Source organism: Malania oleifera, chromosome 8 (genome assembly GCF_029873635.1).
Source record: "Malania oleifera isolate guangnan ecotype guangnan chromosome 8, ASM2987363v1, whole genome shotgun sequence".
Lineage (NCBI taxonomy): Eukaryota > Viridiplantae > Streptophyta > Magnoliopsida > Santalales > Ximeniaceae > Malania > Malania oleifera.
Window position 1 is genome coordinate 13,022,319 of NC_080424.1, and position 14,271 is coordinate 13,036,589.

The 14,271-nt window shown below is 35.9% G+C and overlaps 1 protein-coding gene across 4 annotated transcripts; it reads left to right on the forward strand.

The window, feature by feature from the left end:
* The first annotated feature begins 4,111 nt into the window (after positions 1-4,111).
* Positions 4,112-6,999, forward strand: LOC131161726 (probable serine/threonine-protein kinase WNK6). Of its 4 annotated transcripts, none has more exons than XM_058117688.1 (7): positions 4,112-4,359; positions 4,727-4,859; positions 4,957-4,994; positions 5,398-5,625; positions 5,710-5,930; positions 6,156-6,313; positions 6,397-6,999. In XM_058117688.1, the coding sequence occupies exons 2-7, from the start codon at positions 4,782-4,784 to the stop codon at positions 6,664-6,666; spliced, it is 993 nt and encodes a 330-aa protein (XP_057973671.1). In that variant the 5' UTR covers positions 4,112-4,359; positions 4,727-4,781; the 3' UTR covers positions 6,667-6,999. The 4 variants fall into 4 exon arrangements, with proteins under 4 accessions (XP_057973671.1, XP_057973672.1, XP_057973673.1 ...); XM_058117689.1 differs by having other exon boundaries at positions 4,126-4,359; positions 4,761-4,859; XM_058117690.1 differs by lacking the exon at positions 4,957-4,994 and having other exon boundaries at positions 4,126-4,359.
* Positions 7,000-14,271: the final 7,272 nt, after the last annotated feature.

Sequence of the window (14,271 nt, forward strand, 5' to 3'; positions counted from 1 at the left end):
ATACCCCTGCACCGTCATACTCCCCTGAGTCAAAGTAGAAAACTCATCCGCCTTTGTATCACCTACATGAGTTGGGAAGTATCTGTCGAAGAACACCTCTGAAACAGCTACATGACATCTCCTTAGGACCACCCCTCTACCTCTCCAACAGATTCACCGCAGTCCACCATCGACCCCCCTCCCCAGATAGCTGGAAGGTAGCATAGAGAACTCGCTGCCTATCCGTGCAGTGCAAGACTTTTAGAATCCTCTCAGTCTTCTCCACCCAGTCCTCTGCTATCGTTGGGTCAGGTCCTCTAGAGAACATCGGAGGATGTATGCGTGTGAACCTCTCAATAGTGCACCCTACAGTAGTAGAAGAGTGCTCACGTCTCCTCACACTCTGCCTGATCTCTCCATAATACCTGCCTCGTCAAACCTTGAGGCATAGAAGGAGACTCATCACATGCAGTCTCCTCGGAGCCACTTCCCAAGTCATTATCCTTGGGCTCCATTCTGTAACACAATAGGAATCTATCAGTATCCCTACAACACATACAGTTAACACAATGACTACATTAATTATGTTAACTACCTCCTACCAGGTCCAGGTCTGTCCTATCACACCGACACAAAAGTCATCAATGATCTGCCCTACTTTTACTGGAATCGTCATCACAAGAAAAACACGAAATACTGTCGACAAATCCCGATCTAGCAATCGAACAACCTTTAACCAACTCTACCTATGTCCAATATCCTATAGTTTGGTATGTACTCATAACTAAGCCTAACCAAGTCTACAAGACCTAATAATCTGGTTTGCTCTGATACCAAGTTGTCACGCCCCGAACCCGAAAATGAGACTCAAGGGTGAAAATGTAATCTAACCTGTCCCTGTATCATACAAATCATCCATAGATACAGTACAAAGGATGAGGGTCCGACCCCATGGGGTTCCCAGGCACCTTAAAACACATCCAACCACAATCATATACGCAGCAGGAAAAGGTTATTCTATATGTATATGCAATACCATACCAGAATTTATACAAGAGCAGAAACAGACTCCATCAATACAACGTACAACTGGGTGCCCAACACATCCCAAAAGGCAACCCACCAAAATACAGTCCTAGCACTTACCCAAGCGTTAACCGTAGTACACTGGCCACTACGCTCCCTACACCAGGGCGCTAGTTCCGGTTACTCGAAGGACATATAAAAATGTACGTACAGTAGGGGTGAGACACCTCTCAATAAGGAAGAATACAGGTTATATCGGTGTGTGGCATTTGAGTGTTATCATGATGCAACATACACACAGTTAAATGCAGTCCAGTACTAATTTCACAACAGTGCCTATAAGTACACACACACATGATAAGCAATCCCGATGTCGTCGCACCCATCAGCCCGAAGCTGGCCTGCGACATACGGCGTTGGCTAGTAGCCAACCCGCGAACACGGCGCCACTGGCACATGGCTAGTCCCTAACTCCCATGGCATCATACCGGTGCTAACTGGTGGATCCACACCCTTCGGCCTGATCTGCCGGAATCGGCTCATGATCTCGGATATAGAGCCGGACACTCTTGCCTACGTGGCAGGCGATAAACACACGCTCTCAGATATAGAGCCGGACACTCTCAGTAACTAGAACAAGTTCGAAACCCCATTCCTACTAGCAATTTAACCAATCACACACACATGCATGCTCATATAACCAAACAAACCACACCCATTTGGTACTCTAAAATCATGGTTTTCTAAACAAATACAGTTTAAACAAGTCAAGGCACGACCATCCATATAACACAGTATAAATCAACATATACATTTGGTTTCCAACAAAACCAAGGATGCAGCCCGTCGCCCCTTTTTTACCAAAACTGTAATCATGAAAAACCCATAGTTTTCCCCATTAGATCCCCCCGAATGAGTAGCCAAAACACACACAGGACCGTGAACCATAGTTCTACCGAGTTCGATTCCAAAAATAACCAATATAAACACAATTCCCTTTACCTTTCTCCAAATAGCAAATCCCAAACTCTAAGGTCCCTAAACAGCAAACCAAGTTTCAAAACCTATAAATCACAGTATAGAATATACTCACAACACTGTTCCCTACAAAACTACCAGATCAGAATTGAAAACCGAGCCTTACCTCGATTTTACGCCGAAACCCGAAAATCTCCGAAACGGGATTTCAATTCGCAGAACTTGTAGAGAATCCTTCCACGGTCCTCATGGTAGCTTCAGATTCATGATTCTAACGACGAACGGTGAAGAAATCTAGAGAGATAGAGAGTAGGGATAGTTCTAGAGAGAGAGAGAGAGAGAGAGAGAGAGGATTTAGTTTTCTTAGCTTGGAAGTAATGAAATTTGATATTTATAGCCCTTTGACTCGGGCGTCTTCGTCGCCAAGATGGTGTACTCGTCGACAAGGTCGTATATACAACTCGTCGACGAGATGGTGGATTCGTTGACGAATCCTGATATCACTGGTTTCCCGAAACTTCTCGGCTTCTCCACGTCAACGAGCCTTTGAACTTCGTCGACGAAAGATGTTGGGCCTTCGTCGACGAACTCTGGCTTCATCGACGAAGCCTGTTCAAATACCAAATTTACCCCTCTCTTATTTATTTAAACTCATTTATCACGGTTCGGGTTCTTACAACTTTAATTGCACACATTTTTAAGGAAAAGATTATTTCATTTAAGGTAAATGAGTCATTAATAAGAATTAAGGAGTTAACAAACCCCAACTAATCAAAAATTAGTTATTTAATTTAAAATTTTAAAATACTTAAAAAAATGGATTGAAATTTTGGGGAAATTTGAGAGCATGATTACTATTTTAATATATTAGTATAGATATGTACATATTATTATGTATATACATACATACATACATACATACATTTAGTGAGCATCTAGCAATTACCAACGATTCTTTAATCTCCCACCTTTTTGCAATAGTCTACATCTGCCAAAAGGTCAACCTTGTCATCAAGATCAGTCACTGGATCCTTGAGTGTTTCTTTAGCAACAACTGCTATTATCAAATTTAGACATGGTGCAATAAGAAGAGATTTAGCAAAAATCAAAAGAGACTTACCCAACTCCAATATTTCCTAAAGAGAAATAGGCACGTGTATGGGTAGAGAGTTTGCCTGAGTTATGCGGCCGTAAGTGACGCCTATTTTAGCGTAGCAAATTCATCTATTTGGTTGATCAGTCATAAGACGATTCATATTTGATATGATTATTAACAATAAGAATAGGAAGGAATAATCATACTGAGTTTGTGGATTTACTTAAAGTTAATTTACGGATCAATAAAATATTTCTATCTTCAAAACTTGTCACAGTGCGTATATATGTATACACATATAGTCATATGGGGAGATTGATGAGTAGAAGGGAAAGGCCGTGGGAAGAGATAGAAGATTATCGAGAATGAAAAGAGAGAAAAGCATTTGTAAAGAGTTATTGATTGATTTGGGGATTGCAAAAGGTAGATACTACACATTAATGGACGATATATTGGGGAATTAATAATTTGTCATAGAAGAACTACTATGAAAAATTGTTTTTACTTTTAGGAATAATTTAATTAGCCTTTATTTAAAAAAAATAAAAATTATTATTACGGAAATGAATAATAATAACTATACATTTTGATACCCTTAAGAATACAATTTTTGATACATAAAAATGAAATTAAAATAAAACAATATCAATCGTTATGAAATACTTCTATTTAAATTTTATTTGTTTCATTATTAACTGTATAATGACGTTTGAACTCTCTCAATAAGAAATTATGAGGTTGAATTATTTAATCATGTCAAATTTAAATAATTAATCAAATATTTATATTTAAATAATTTTAAAAATATTAAGAATTTAATTAAAACTCTTTTAAATCATTCAAAATCTAAAAGTATAATTGAATGTTTAAAATGTAGACAATATCTCTTTCTTTAAAGTATAATCTCTGTTCTTTTAGAACTGACGTGGCTCGTTATGGGCCTATGGCCCATCTTCCTTTGGAGTTCACGTGGCGACAGGCGCGTGGAAGGGAATCCACAAGGCTTGATGGGTTGTATGATGTATTAGAGATACGCATAGGCGGCACGATAGGGCTCGAGCTCGCTCGTCTTTCGTTTATCTTTCTCACTCCTTTAGCTCGCTCTTTTCGCTCGTGAATTACTGTTTGAAAGATTTGCGGAATCCTGATCGAAGTCTTCTTCCTCTCTTAGGTTGTTCAGTATTTCTGGGTGAGGGTTTCGTCTGTTCTTTCTCTCGGCGGCTCCTGTTTTCAATTACAGGACTGCGCGAACCATCTGGGGAATTTACTTTTGAGCAGAGGTAAGTAAACGTACACCACAAAATGCATAATATATTTCATGCTCTAGGGTTAGGGTTTCTTTTCTTCTCTTTCTTTTTTGTTCTGATGGCCGCTTCTTATCCAGCAATTACTTTGAGTTGAATCTAGGGTTGGGGCTGCGATTTTAATTCTGTATTTGAACTTGAATTCTTCAGCTTAAAGAGCTAGTAGTTGCAGATGTTGAGACAATTAATTTAAATTTTTTTTTTTGTGTATAATGAATTATTTGCTGCTATTTGATGGAGATTTCGATGTTAATTCAATGTTGTTTTGAAGTTAGGGTTCTAATTTGGCTTGTTGATTATATTATTATTTGTGGCTTGTTGATGAATAAAAAACAATTTGCAGTTTGTTAAAGGAACTTGTGGGACTGGGAATACAGGGTTTTGTGGTTAGGGAAAGTATGGAAGAGAATACAGTTGATGCAGAGCCTCCTGATTCTGATATTGTTGAAACTGATCCAACTGGTCGATATGTCAGAGTGAGTTTATCATTTGTTGTTGATGCCTTTTTCCCCCCAATTCAACATTAATTTTGTTCTCTTCTAAGTTCTAACGCATTCTTGTCTGTTGGAATAGTATGAAGATGTACTAGGTTCAGGTGCCTACAAGACAGTGTATGCTTTATTCCTTTTTCTCTTCTCTTTCACGCTCCATTTGACTGCTTAGAAAATATAGGCAAAGAAAAGAAAATTTCAGTTCTTGCTTAATTGCTTTATTCATGACTTGAAGAGGCCAAAAACTTGACTTGATTAAGCCTTACACAAATATGGTTCACTCGAAGTGTTTTTTTTTTTTATTGAAAGAAAATTAAAGCATGAGACTGCAAGTTTTAGCTTCTTTTCAGTTGTTTAATTTTCTTGGTGATCAAATGGAGTGTCTATGATTTGCTATCTATGATTCTTTTGTTTCAACTTTATTTTCTTCTGGTTTTACTTTGTAATTTTGGGAAATTGCAGACCTTGTATTTTAAGTTGAAATTTTTGATTTGTTTTCCTTAATTCATGTGCATACTTATAGCTACAAAGCCTTTGATCAAATTGATGGAATTGAAGTAGCTTGGAGTCAAGTTGAAATCGATGATGTTTTTCGGTCGCCAAAGGACTTGGAAAGGCTTCATTCTGAAGTCTGTCTTTTGAAATCCCTGAATCATAGCCACATTATAAAATTTTATAGCTCTTGGATTGATGACAGAAACAAGACCCTCAACATCATAACTGAGTTGTTCACCTCTGGTAGTTTGAGACAGTAAGCGTTCCTTTTCCAAAAGCTTTTAGAGGTTGAATTGTGATTTTGGTGTAACATGGCTTCTGAATATGATCGTTGCTTTAGGTATCGCAAGAAACACAAGAAGGTTGATATGAGGGCTGTGAAGGGGTGGGCAAGGCAGATCTTGATGGGTCTAGACTATCTCCACTGCCATGATCCCCCAATTATACATAGGGACCTGAAGTGTGATAACATATTTATCAATGGTAACCATGGTGAAGTAAAGATTGGTGATTTGGGTTTGGCAACTGTTATGCAACAAGCTAATGCAAGGAGCGTAATAGGTAAGTACTTGTTTTAATTGCATTAATATAGTGGCGGAAGGCCATGCCTGAGGCACGTTGGTCTACCAGGCTGATGGTGTTATGTGCAAAACCTTCTGCAGTAGTTTCAGCATTATAGACACACTGTACATGTCTTGTCTATTACCTCAATTCAGTTGCAGAAGATTTAAATTTGTCTGTTTTGTGTATTTATGTATTAATCCATGATTCCATGCATGTCCATAGGTACCCCTGAGTTTATGGCACCAGAGCTGTATGATGAGGATTACAATGAGTTGGCCGATATATATTCTTTTGGAATGTGCATTCTGGAGATGGTGACCCTTGATTACCCTTACAGTGAATGTCAGAACTCGGCTCAGATATTTAAGAAGGTCACTTCTGTAAGTTATTCGAAAAGAGTACTATTATATATTGATGTGTTCTTGGGTTTGTTGGCTTGCTTATATTGTTAAGTCTTTAATAGGGAATAAAGCCTGTGGCCCTCTCCAAGGTTACTGATCCGGAAGTCAAAGTGTTCATTGAGAAGTGTCTAGCTCCAGCGACCCAACGATTGCCTGCAAGGGATCTTCTGAACGATCCATCTCTCCAAGTGGACGGGTGCGCAAGGAATCATCTATTGCCCGTGTCTGATGCTATGCCAAATCCAGCATCCTTGGGAGAACGATGTGTGCGTTCAGAAGAAACTTCCAGCATGCAGCAGAACCATCTAGTGCCCAGTAGTGCTGTATCATAGCCCCAAAGAGCGGTCCAGTGATTGCGACAGTTCTATTAGCAGTAGTTCTTCAATGGACATTTATCATTCTTTCTATTGATTCTGGCTGCGTGTAGGATGGATTTGGAGGATGATTTAAGTGTTGAAAGCATTCAGATCTTTTCTACAAAGATCCAGAGCTGCCTACAAGCATATTGCTAACCATTTTGCTTTGTTTAATAGGATACCATTTAGCTTTTTCTTTGTTCTATAGGGATAGGGAAATTTTTCAGCTTCATGAGCTTCCCATGCTCTTGAGGTTAATTGTATGAAATGCAGGGTTATGCTTTCAATTCTATGCAGTCTATTTCTCTCTCTCTCTCTCTCTTTTTTGAAAAATTGACTATTCATCAGAACAAATAGAATATGAAGTTTGAATGGTGGTTCTGATGATCGTGAGAATCAGCTGAGGCTGAGCATTAGATGCTGTGCTTGGGCCTTGGGGATATCAACGGCGGCTCATAATGAATCTTTTACTTGTCCTTTGTTAAGCACCGTGTCTGGAACTAGCTGTTACTCGATAGGTGAAAGCCTACCATTTTATCACTGTAAAACCTTTGGATTTCTTCTTTATGCAACTTCCACCACCACCCCCCCACCTTCCCAAAGTTATTTTCTTCAAATTTTAAAGATCAACCTTTATATTACATATGGGAAAGATAGATATTTGTATGGAAAGATCTCAAAGGTGGGAGTATGGATGACTTCCTTCAAACCAGCCTTTAATTAATGCGGGAACCTGCCCCTTATGCGATGGGGAAGTAAGATGCGGATTGGTTGACATGTTCTTCTTATCATGTGACTATTCTTATTTTTTTTTAAAAAAATAATATTGATAAATTCTTCAATGGTGCATTGTCTTTATGCGATAAAAATTTTGAGCAGCGAATTAAATTGATCATAATTTTGTCTATGATGCACTAAAATATTCTAAATGTGTTCATGCGAGGTAGACCATAGTGTAAAGTTTGCCATTTTCTATGTTGAGTCCTTATCAATAAGACAACTCCTATGAGTGATGTGTTGCACTTCTACTATCCTTTTATAGTAAGAATTGGGTAGGGATTAGGTCTCGAAGCAATGAGTCGTGTCAATGCCAAAGTGGCAAATGTGATAGGATTCTTGTATCATTTTGGATGTAAGCAAGTAAAAAAGTTAGTTCAGAAGACTTAGAATTAGATTAGTGACGCGAAATATGGAGATCCTTACGGGCAAAAACATTAAGATCTTTGATGGAATGATTAGAAGAAAAATTAATGTAATATGCTTTTAGGAAGTTGAGTGGGTAGGGAAGAAAGTTAGATAAATTGAAAAATCAAGATTTTAAACTTTGGTACACTGGCAAAAAAAAAAATATAAGAATATAATAATAATCATTATACATAGAAGACCTGAACGATAGTGTTGTAGATGTGAAAACAGATGGGGATAAAATCATAAAAATTAAGATGATCTTAGGCAGCAATAATAAATGTCGCTAGTGCTTATGTTCCTTAAATATGCTTATTAGAAAACTTTAAAAGATAATTTTAGGAAGGTATGTATAGTCTTATATAAGCGATATGTATAGTCTTATATAAGCTATATCAGATACTTTGAAAATATTTATAGGAGCTAATTTTAATGAACACATTAGAAATGATAATAAAGGTTATGAGAGGATACATGAAGGGCATGAATATGGAGATAAAATGAATATGATCTTAAACTTCGCCCATTTAAAATGATCTTATAAAAATGAATACATGCTTTAAGAAGAGAGAATAACAAATGACTTTCAATAATGGATAAAAAAATTAGATAAATTTATCATGTATGTGGATAGTAAAGTTATTTTAGGTGAAAATTGAACTACATAACATAGAGTCTTAGTATTAGATATATGTATTAAAAAATAAAAGAGAAAGAGTAACATAAATCATTGCAAGAGAACTAGGTGGTTGAACCAAAAGGGAGAAAATATAATAAATTTAATGATAAAATGATCAAAGGGGGTGACTGGACAATAAGAGATAGTGTAAACACAAACATTCTTTGGACTCTATAGCTAGATATATTAAAAAGAGAGTCAAAGAGATTTTTGGTGAATTTAGAGGAAGATTATGGGCTAGTAATAGAAGTTGGCTATAGGATCAAGATGTCCAAAATATAGAGATGTTGAAGACTTTGAAAAGTATAAAGAGGTAAGAAAAGATGCAAAAATAGTCATTAGTGAAGTTAAACATGGAGTATGTAATAAGTTATATGCTAGATTAGTTACAAAAATAGGAAAAAGAGATATATTTAAACTTGTTAAAGTTAGAAAAAGAAGAGTAAGGACTTAAGTAATGTGTATAAAAAAAAAAAGGGATGATAGTGTCTTGATTAAAGAAGGAGACATAAAAGGAAGTTGATAACATTATTATAATAAGTTATCTAATGAAAAACAAGAAGAACTCAAACTTAGAATTAATAAATGAGGAAAAAGTTAAAAACTTGAGATTTTCTTGTAAAATTACAATTAATGAAGTTAAGTTGGGATTAAAAAAGATAAAAAAAAAATGAAAAGTCTATTGGATTGGATGACATTCCAATTGAAGTTTGGAAATGCCTAGGTAATAAGGAAATAATATGACTAATTGATTTATTTAACATAGTTGTCAAAACTAAAAAATGACAGGTGAGTACTGCAAGAAGAGCAATTTAATACCTATATACAAAAACAATGGAGATATTTAAAATTATTATAACTATCATGAAATTAAGCTTATGAATTATAAAATGAAATTGTGGGAAAGTGTAATTGAATAAAGATTACGGTTCAAAATTGAGGTCTTAGAAAATCAATTTGATTTTATGTATACATGGGAGATCAACTACAACAGTTACATTATTTTTCATGAAGATTGTTAAATTATAACTCATATTTAGAGGGGTTATCCACTTGAAGTTGTTAATGACAAGTAGGTGGTTTCATGCATGGAGGGCTAAGGGGCCTTGCGGGGGGTGCAGTCCCCACCCCCGGGTCACGGTAGAGGACGTTTAAGCCAAGGCATAGTATAATTATATTACCATATGAGGGGTATTTTGGTGTTCTCATATAGGGCTATATATACATATTGTAGTCGATCAAGGGATGAAACCTTCTGACATTTTTCATTTGATGATAGTGGAAATTGGACAAGAGCTTTATAGACATAAGCACATTGTAGAACCATGTAAATTTCTTCTTCTTCTTCTTCTTCTTCTCTCTTTTGATTTTCTATATTTTTAGTATTTGCTTTGTGTGAGTGTGTTTGTGTGTGTGTAACCCTTAGGGTGTGATGTCACAACAATTGATATGATCAAAGTACTAGGTTTGTGCTAGGTTTCTAGGGTTTGCATCTAGATTGCAGCAAAGATGAGCGGGGTGAAGACCAAATTCGAGAAGTTCAATAGTAAAGAGAACTTTAGCCTATGGTAGATGCAAATAACCAATCTACTAGTTCAATAGAATGTTTACAGGGTTCTATTAGGAGAGAAACAAGAGAAGATGGATGAAGATGATTGGATGAAATTAGATCAGATTGCCTTTAGTACTATCCAATCTTATTTAGTAGATTCTAACGTATTCGACGTGATGGAGAAGAAAACTACTAAAGGTTTATGGACGAAATTAGAGAAACTATATATGTGGAAGGGCAATACTACCTAATTGCTCTTAAAGAAGTGATTATTGTTTCTTCATATGCCTGAGAGGGTGGGGATTTGAATCAACGTATGAATTAGTTCAATCAAATTCTTAGTGATTTACTCAAAGTGGATGTGAGGATTGAAGATGAAGATAAAGCATTGATGCTCTTATCTTCTCTTCCTTCTTTATTTGAACACTTGGTTGTGACACTACTTTATGGGGAATCCACTCTAAGATATGAAGAAGTTTTTAGGGTTCTAAGGTCTCGAGGCTAAAAGAAGACTTAGAAAAGAAGACCAAGAATTAAAGGGCTTGGTTGCCAAGGTCGAGCATCGGAGAGGGAGATCCAAGGAGAAGGATAAGCATAGGAGTAGATCAAGGACCAAGAACATTAAGTGCTTCAAGTGCAAACAAAATGGACACTATAAGTGGGATTCTCCTCATAATAAGAAAGAAGAAGACAATAATGACCGACTTTCAAGCTTTGTAAATGTGGTGGTAGATAGTTAAGATGATTAAGAGATTTTACTAGTTGCTTCAGGTAACAATTCTTTTCAGAATACTTAGACAATGAATTTTGGTTGCTCTTTTCATTATTGTCCATATAGGGAATGGTTTGATACTTATAGGAAATGTGATAGTGGGTCAATAGTTCTTGGGGATGATCATTTATGTTCAGTAATTAGTGTTGGTATTATGAAAGTTAGAATGTTTGATGACATTGTTAGAACATTACAATATGTTAGACATGTTCCAAAATTGAAAAAGAACTTGGTTTCTCTACGTTACTTAGAAAATATGCTACATAGGCTTTCAACAACTCTTTGAAGTGGAATCTTAGAAGTGTTGAAGGGTTCTAAGGTTGTTATAATGGGTAAACAAGTTGAAAACAATCTGTATCGACTAATAGGTAGTATAGTTATGGGTAGTGTAGTAGCTATTTCATCATATATGGACAAAGTTGACATTAAGCTCTAGTATATGCGCCTAAGACATATGAATGCATGAGGTATGATGGAACTCCATAAGAGAAAATTGCTAAAAGGGTTCAAGGAGTGCAGAGTTGGTTTTTGTAGGCTTTGTGCTTTAGGTAAATGATGTAGAGTGAAATTCAAACTGTTTTCCTAGAAAAGTAGAGACATGCTAGATTATGTCCATAGTGATGTTTGGGGGCCTGCAAGGGTACCATCTAGGAACAAAGCTTAGTATTTTGTTAGCTTCATTGATGATTACTCTAGGAAGCTAGCTTTGGGTTTACTTTATGAAGGAAACGTCAAAGGTATTATCCCAATTCAAGCAGTGGAAGGCAAAGGCTAAGAAATAAAAGGGAAATTCAATGAAGTGTCTCAAGTTAAATATTGGACTAGAGTAAGTTTGATGAGTTTTTGAACTTCGGTAGGTTTGAGGGAATTTTTAGACATTTAATAGCTTGTCGAATTCTATAATGGACTAGCTGAAAGGATGAAAATGACCCTATTTAAGAAATCTAGGAGTATGAAACTACATAAAAAATTGCCCAAGAATTTATGGGCAAATGTAGTCAATAGAGCTTGTTATATTACTAACAGGTCACCTTCTATAAAACAAGATAATAAAGTGCCCAAATAAGTTTGGATAGGTCAAGAGGTTGACTTCTTTATATTGAGAATCTTTAGCTATCCAACATAAGCTCACATTCCTAGTAAGCTTTGATCCAAACTAGACCTTATATCCAAGAGATACATTTTCATTGGCTATGAAAAAAGGGGTTAAAGTGTTCAAGTTATGGCATCCAAAGAATAAGAAGGTATTTATGAGTAGAGATGTGATGTTCAATAAGGCATCAATGTTAAGGTATAAAGAAAATAGACAAGGCAGTAAAGTTGGCAAGAAGGAGCCAGATGCATAGGTGGAGTTTGGTAAACTTCAGGATCGGCAACTAAAGGTGCTCTTAGTTGAACAACATCATTAGGGGCAATCAGATGACTATGGTGTAGTTACAGACAAACCCAATCGCATGACCTGTGCACCACATAGATATGGTTTTGAGGATATGTCTCCTTTGTTCTAGTTAGTGGTACTGGAGATCCATATTCTTTCTAGGATATAGTTTCTAGCCTAAAGAGAAATAGGCAGATGGAAGCTATGATGGAAGAGGTGGAGTCTTTGTATTAAAATCAAACTTTGGAGTTGGTGGAACTTCCTCAGCAAAGGAAAGCAGTGGGATTCAAATGGGCGTTTAGAAAGAAAGATAATATTTCAGAAAGAGATAGTAAATTATAGAAAGCCCGACTAGTTGCAAAAAAGCAAAGGGAAGGGATAAACTATGATTAGGTATTTTTTTCGTTTGTCCAAAATACCTTCATTCATGTTTTATTAATCATGGTAGCTCAGTTTGATTTGGAATTAGAGCAACTGGATGTTAAAACAATATTTCTTCATAGTGATTTAGAAGAGAAAATTTATATGGAACAACCGGAAGGTTTCACGGAATTTATGTTTGAAAATTAAGGAGATCAATGTATGACCTGAAGCAATCGCTAAGGTAAGGATACAAGTGCTTTGATTCATACATGATGAGTATCGGGTATACCTGCTGTGAGTATGATTGTTGTGTTTATTTTAGAATTCTATCTGATGGTTTATTTATCTTTCTAGCATTACATTGAGATAATATGTTGATTGCTACAAAGAATATCCATGATGGCAATGGTTTTAAATCCTTATTAAGTAAGGGATTTAAGATTAAGGATTTTGGTGCTACAAATAAGATCCTTAGGACGGAAATACAGAGAGATAGGAAAGATGGGAAGCTTTGGGTCTCCTAAAAGGCTTACATAGAAAAGTTGTTGGAAAGATTCAACATGAGCAATGATAAGCTAGTGTCTACTCCATTGGCAAATCATTTCAAACTATCTTCAACACAATTTCCACAATCAAAGGAGGATGTGGAGGAGATGTCAAGGGTACCATACGCCAATGTAGTGGGTTTCTTGATGTATACCATGGTTTGTACTCGTTAAAGTCTTGCACATGCAATTAGTATTGTGAGTAACTTTATGGAAAATCCAGGTAAGGAACATTTGAGTGCATTGAAGTGGTTCTTAGGTACTTGAATGGCTCTACATATTTTGGCATTGCTTTTGGTGTAGGATAGGATCAGCTTTAGTACAAGGATTTATTGATGCAGATCATGCAAGAGATTTGGATGATAGGAGGTTCACCAGAGGTTAGGTATTTATTATGGCAGGTGGACCTATTTGTTAGAAATCCATGTTATAGGCAATTGTTGCATTATATAGCAATAAGGCAGAGTACATGGTAGAGGCAGAGGCTACAAAAGATGTTGTGTAGTTGAAGGGATTGGTAATTGAACTTAGCATAGAGCAACAAATTTGTTGGCCTTACAAGGCTTAATATCCTATTTTGATGCTAACAAATAAGTTGAACTTAACATGTTTTGTTTAAGTGATATATTTTCAGGACTCAAGGATAGAGCGTTAAAGAATTGATGAAAGCTTGTACTTCAATGAATGAATTCAATATGAAGCTTAAAGCATGGATCCAAAAATGGATTTAAAGTTTAAAACTTGAAGATCATGAAAGCATTGATATTAAAGAAAAGGATTCAAGAAGGAAAGCTTAAAGAAAGATGAAGCAAGTATAAAGACCTCAAGGAATTCAAGAATGGAAAATTTGAAAGAGTTTATAGGAAATTTCATGTAAGTACTTCAAATAATTTCAATATGGATACATGAAACTCTTAGGTTAATTTATTAGACCTAGATACCTTTCAATATACTTGAAAAATATTTTTATAATGTCAAAAATTATTTCAAAAAGGTTAGAATCACTTTTGGAATGAAAAGCACCAAAAAGAAGATTTTCAAAATGCTATTAATTTTTCTACATATGCATTGAGATGTATTTTTCTCTATCAAAAATTCTTTATTCTA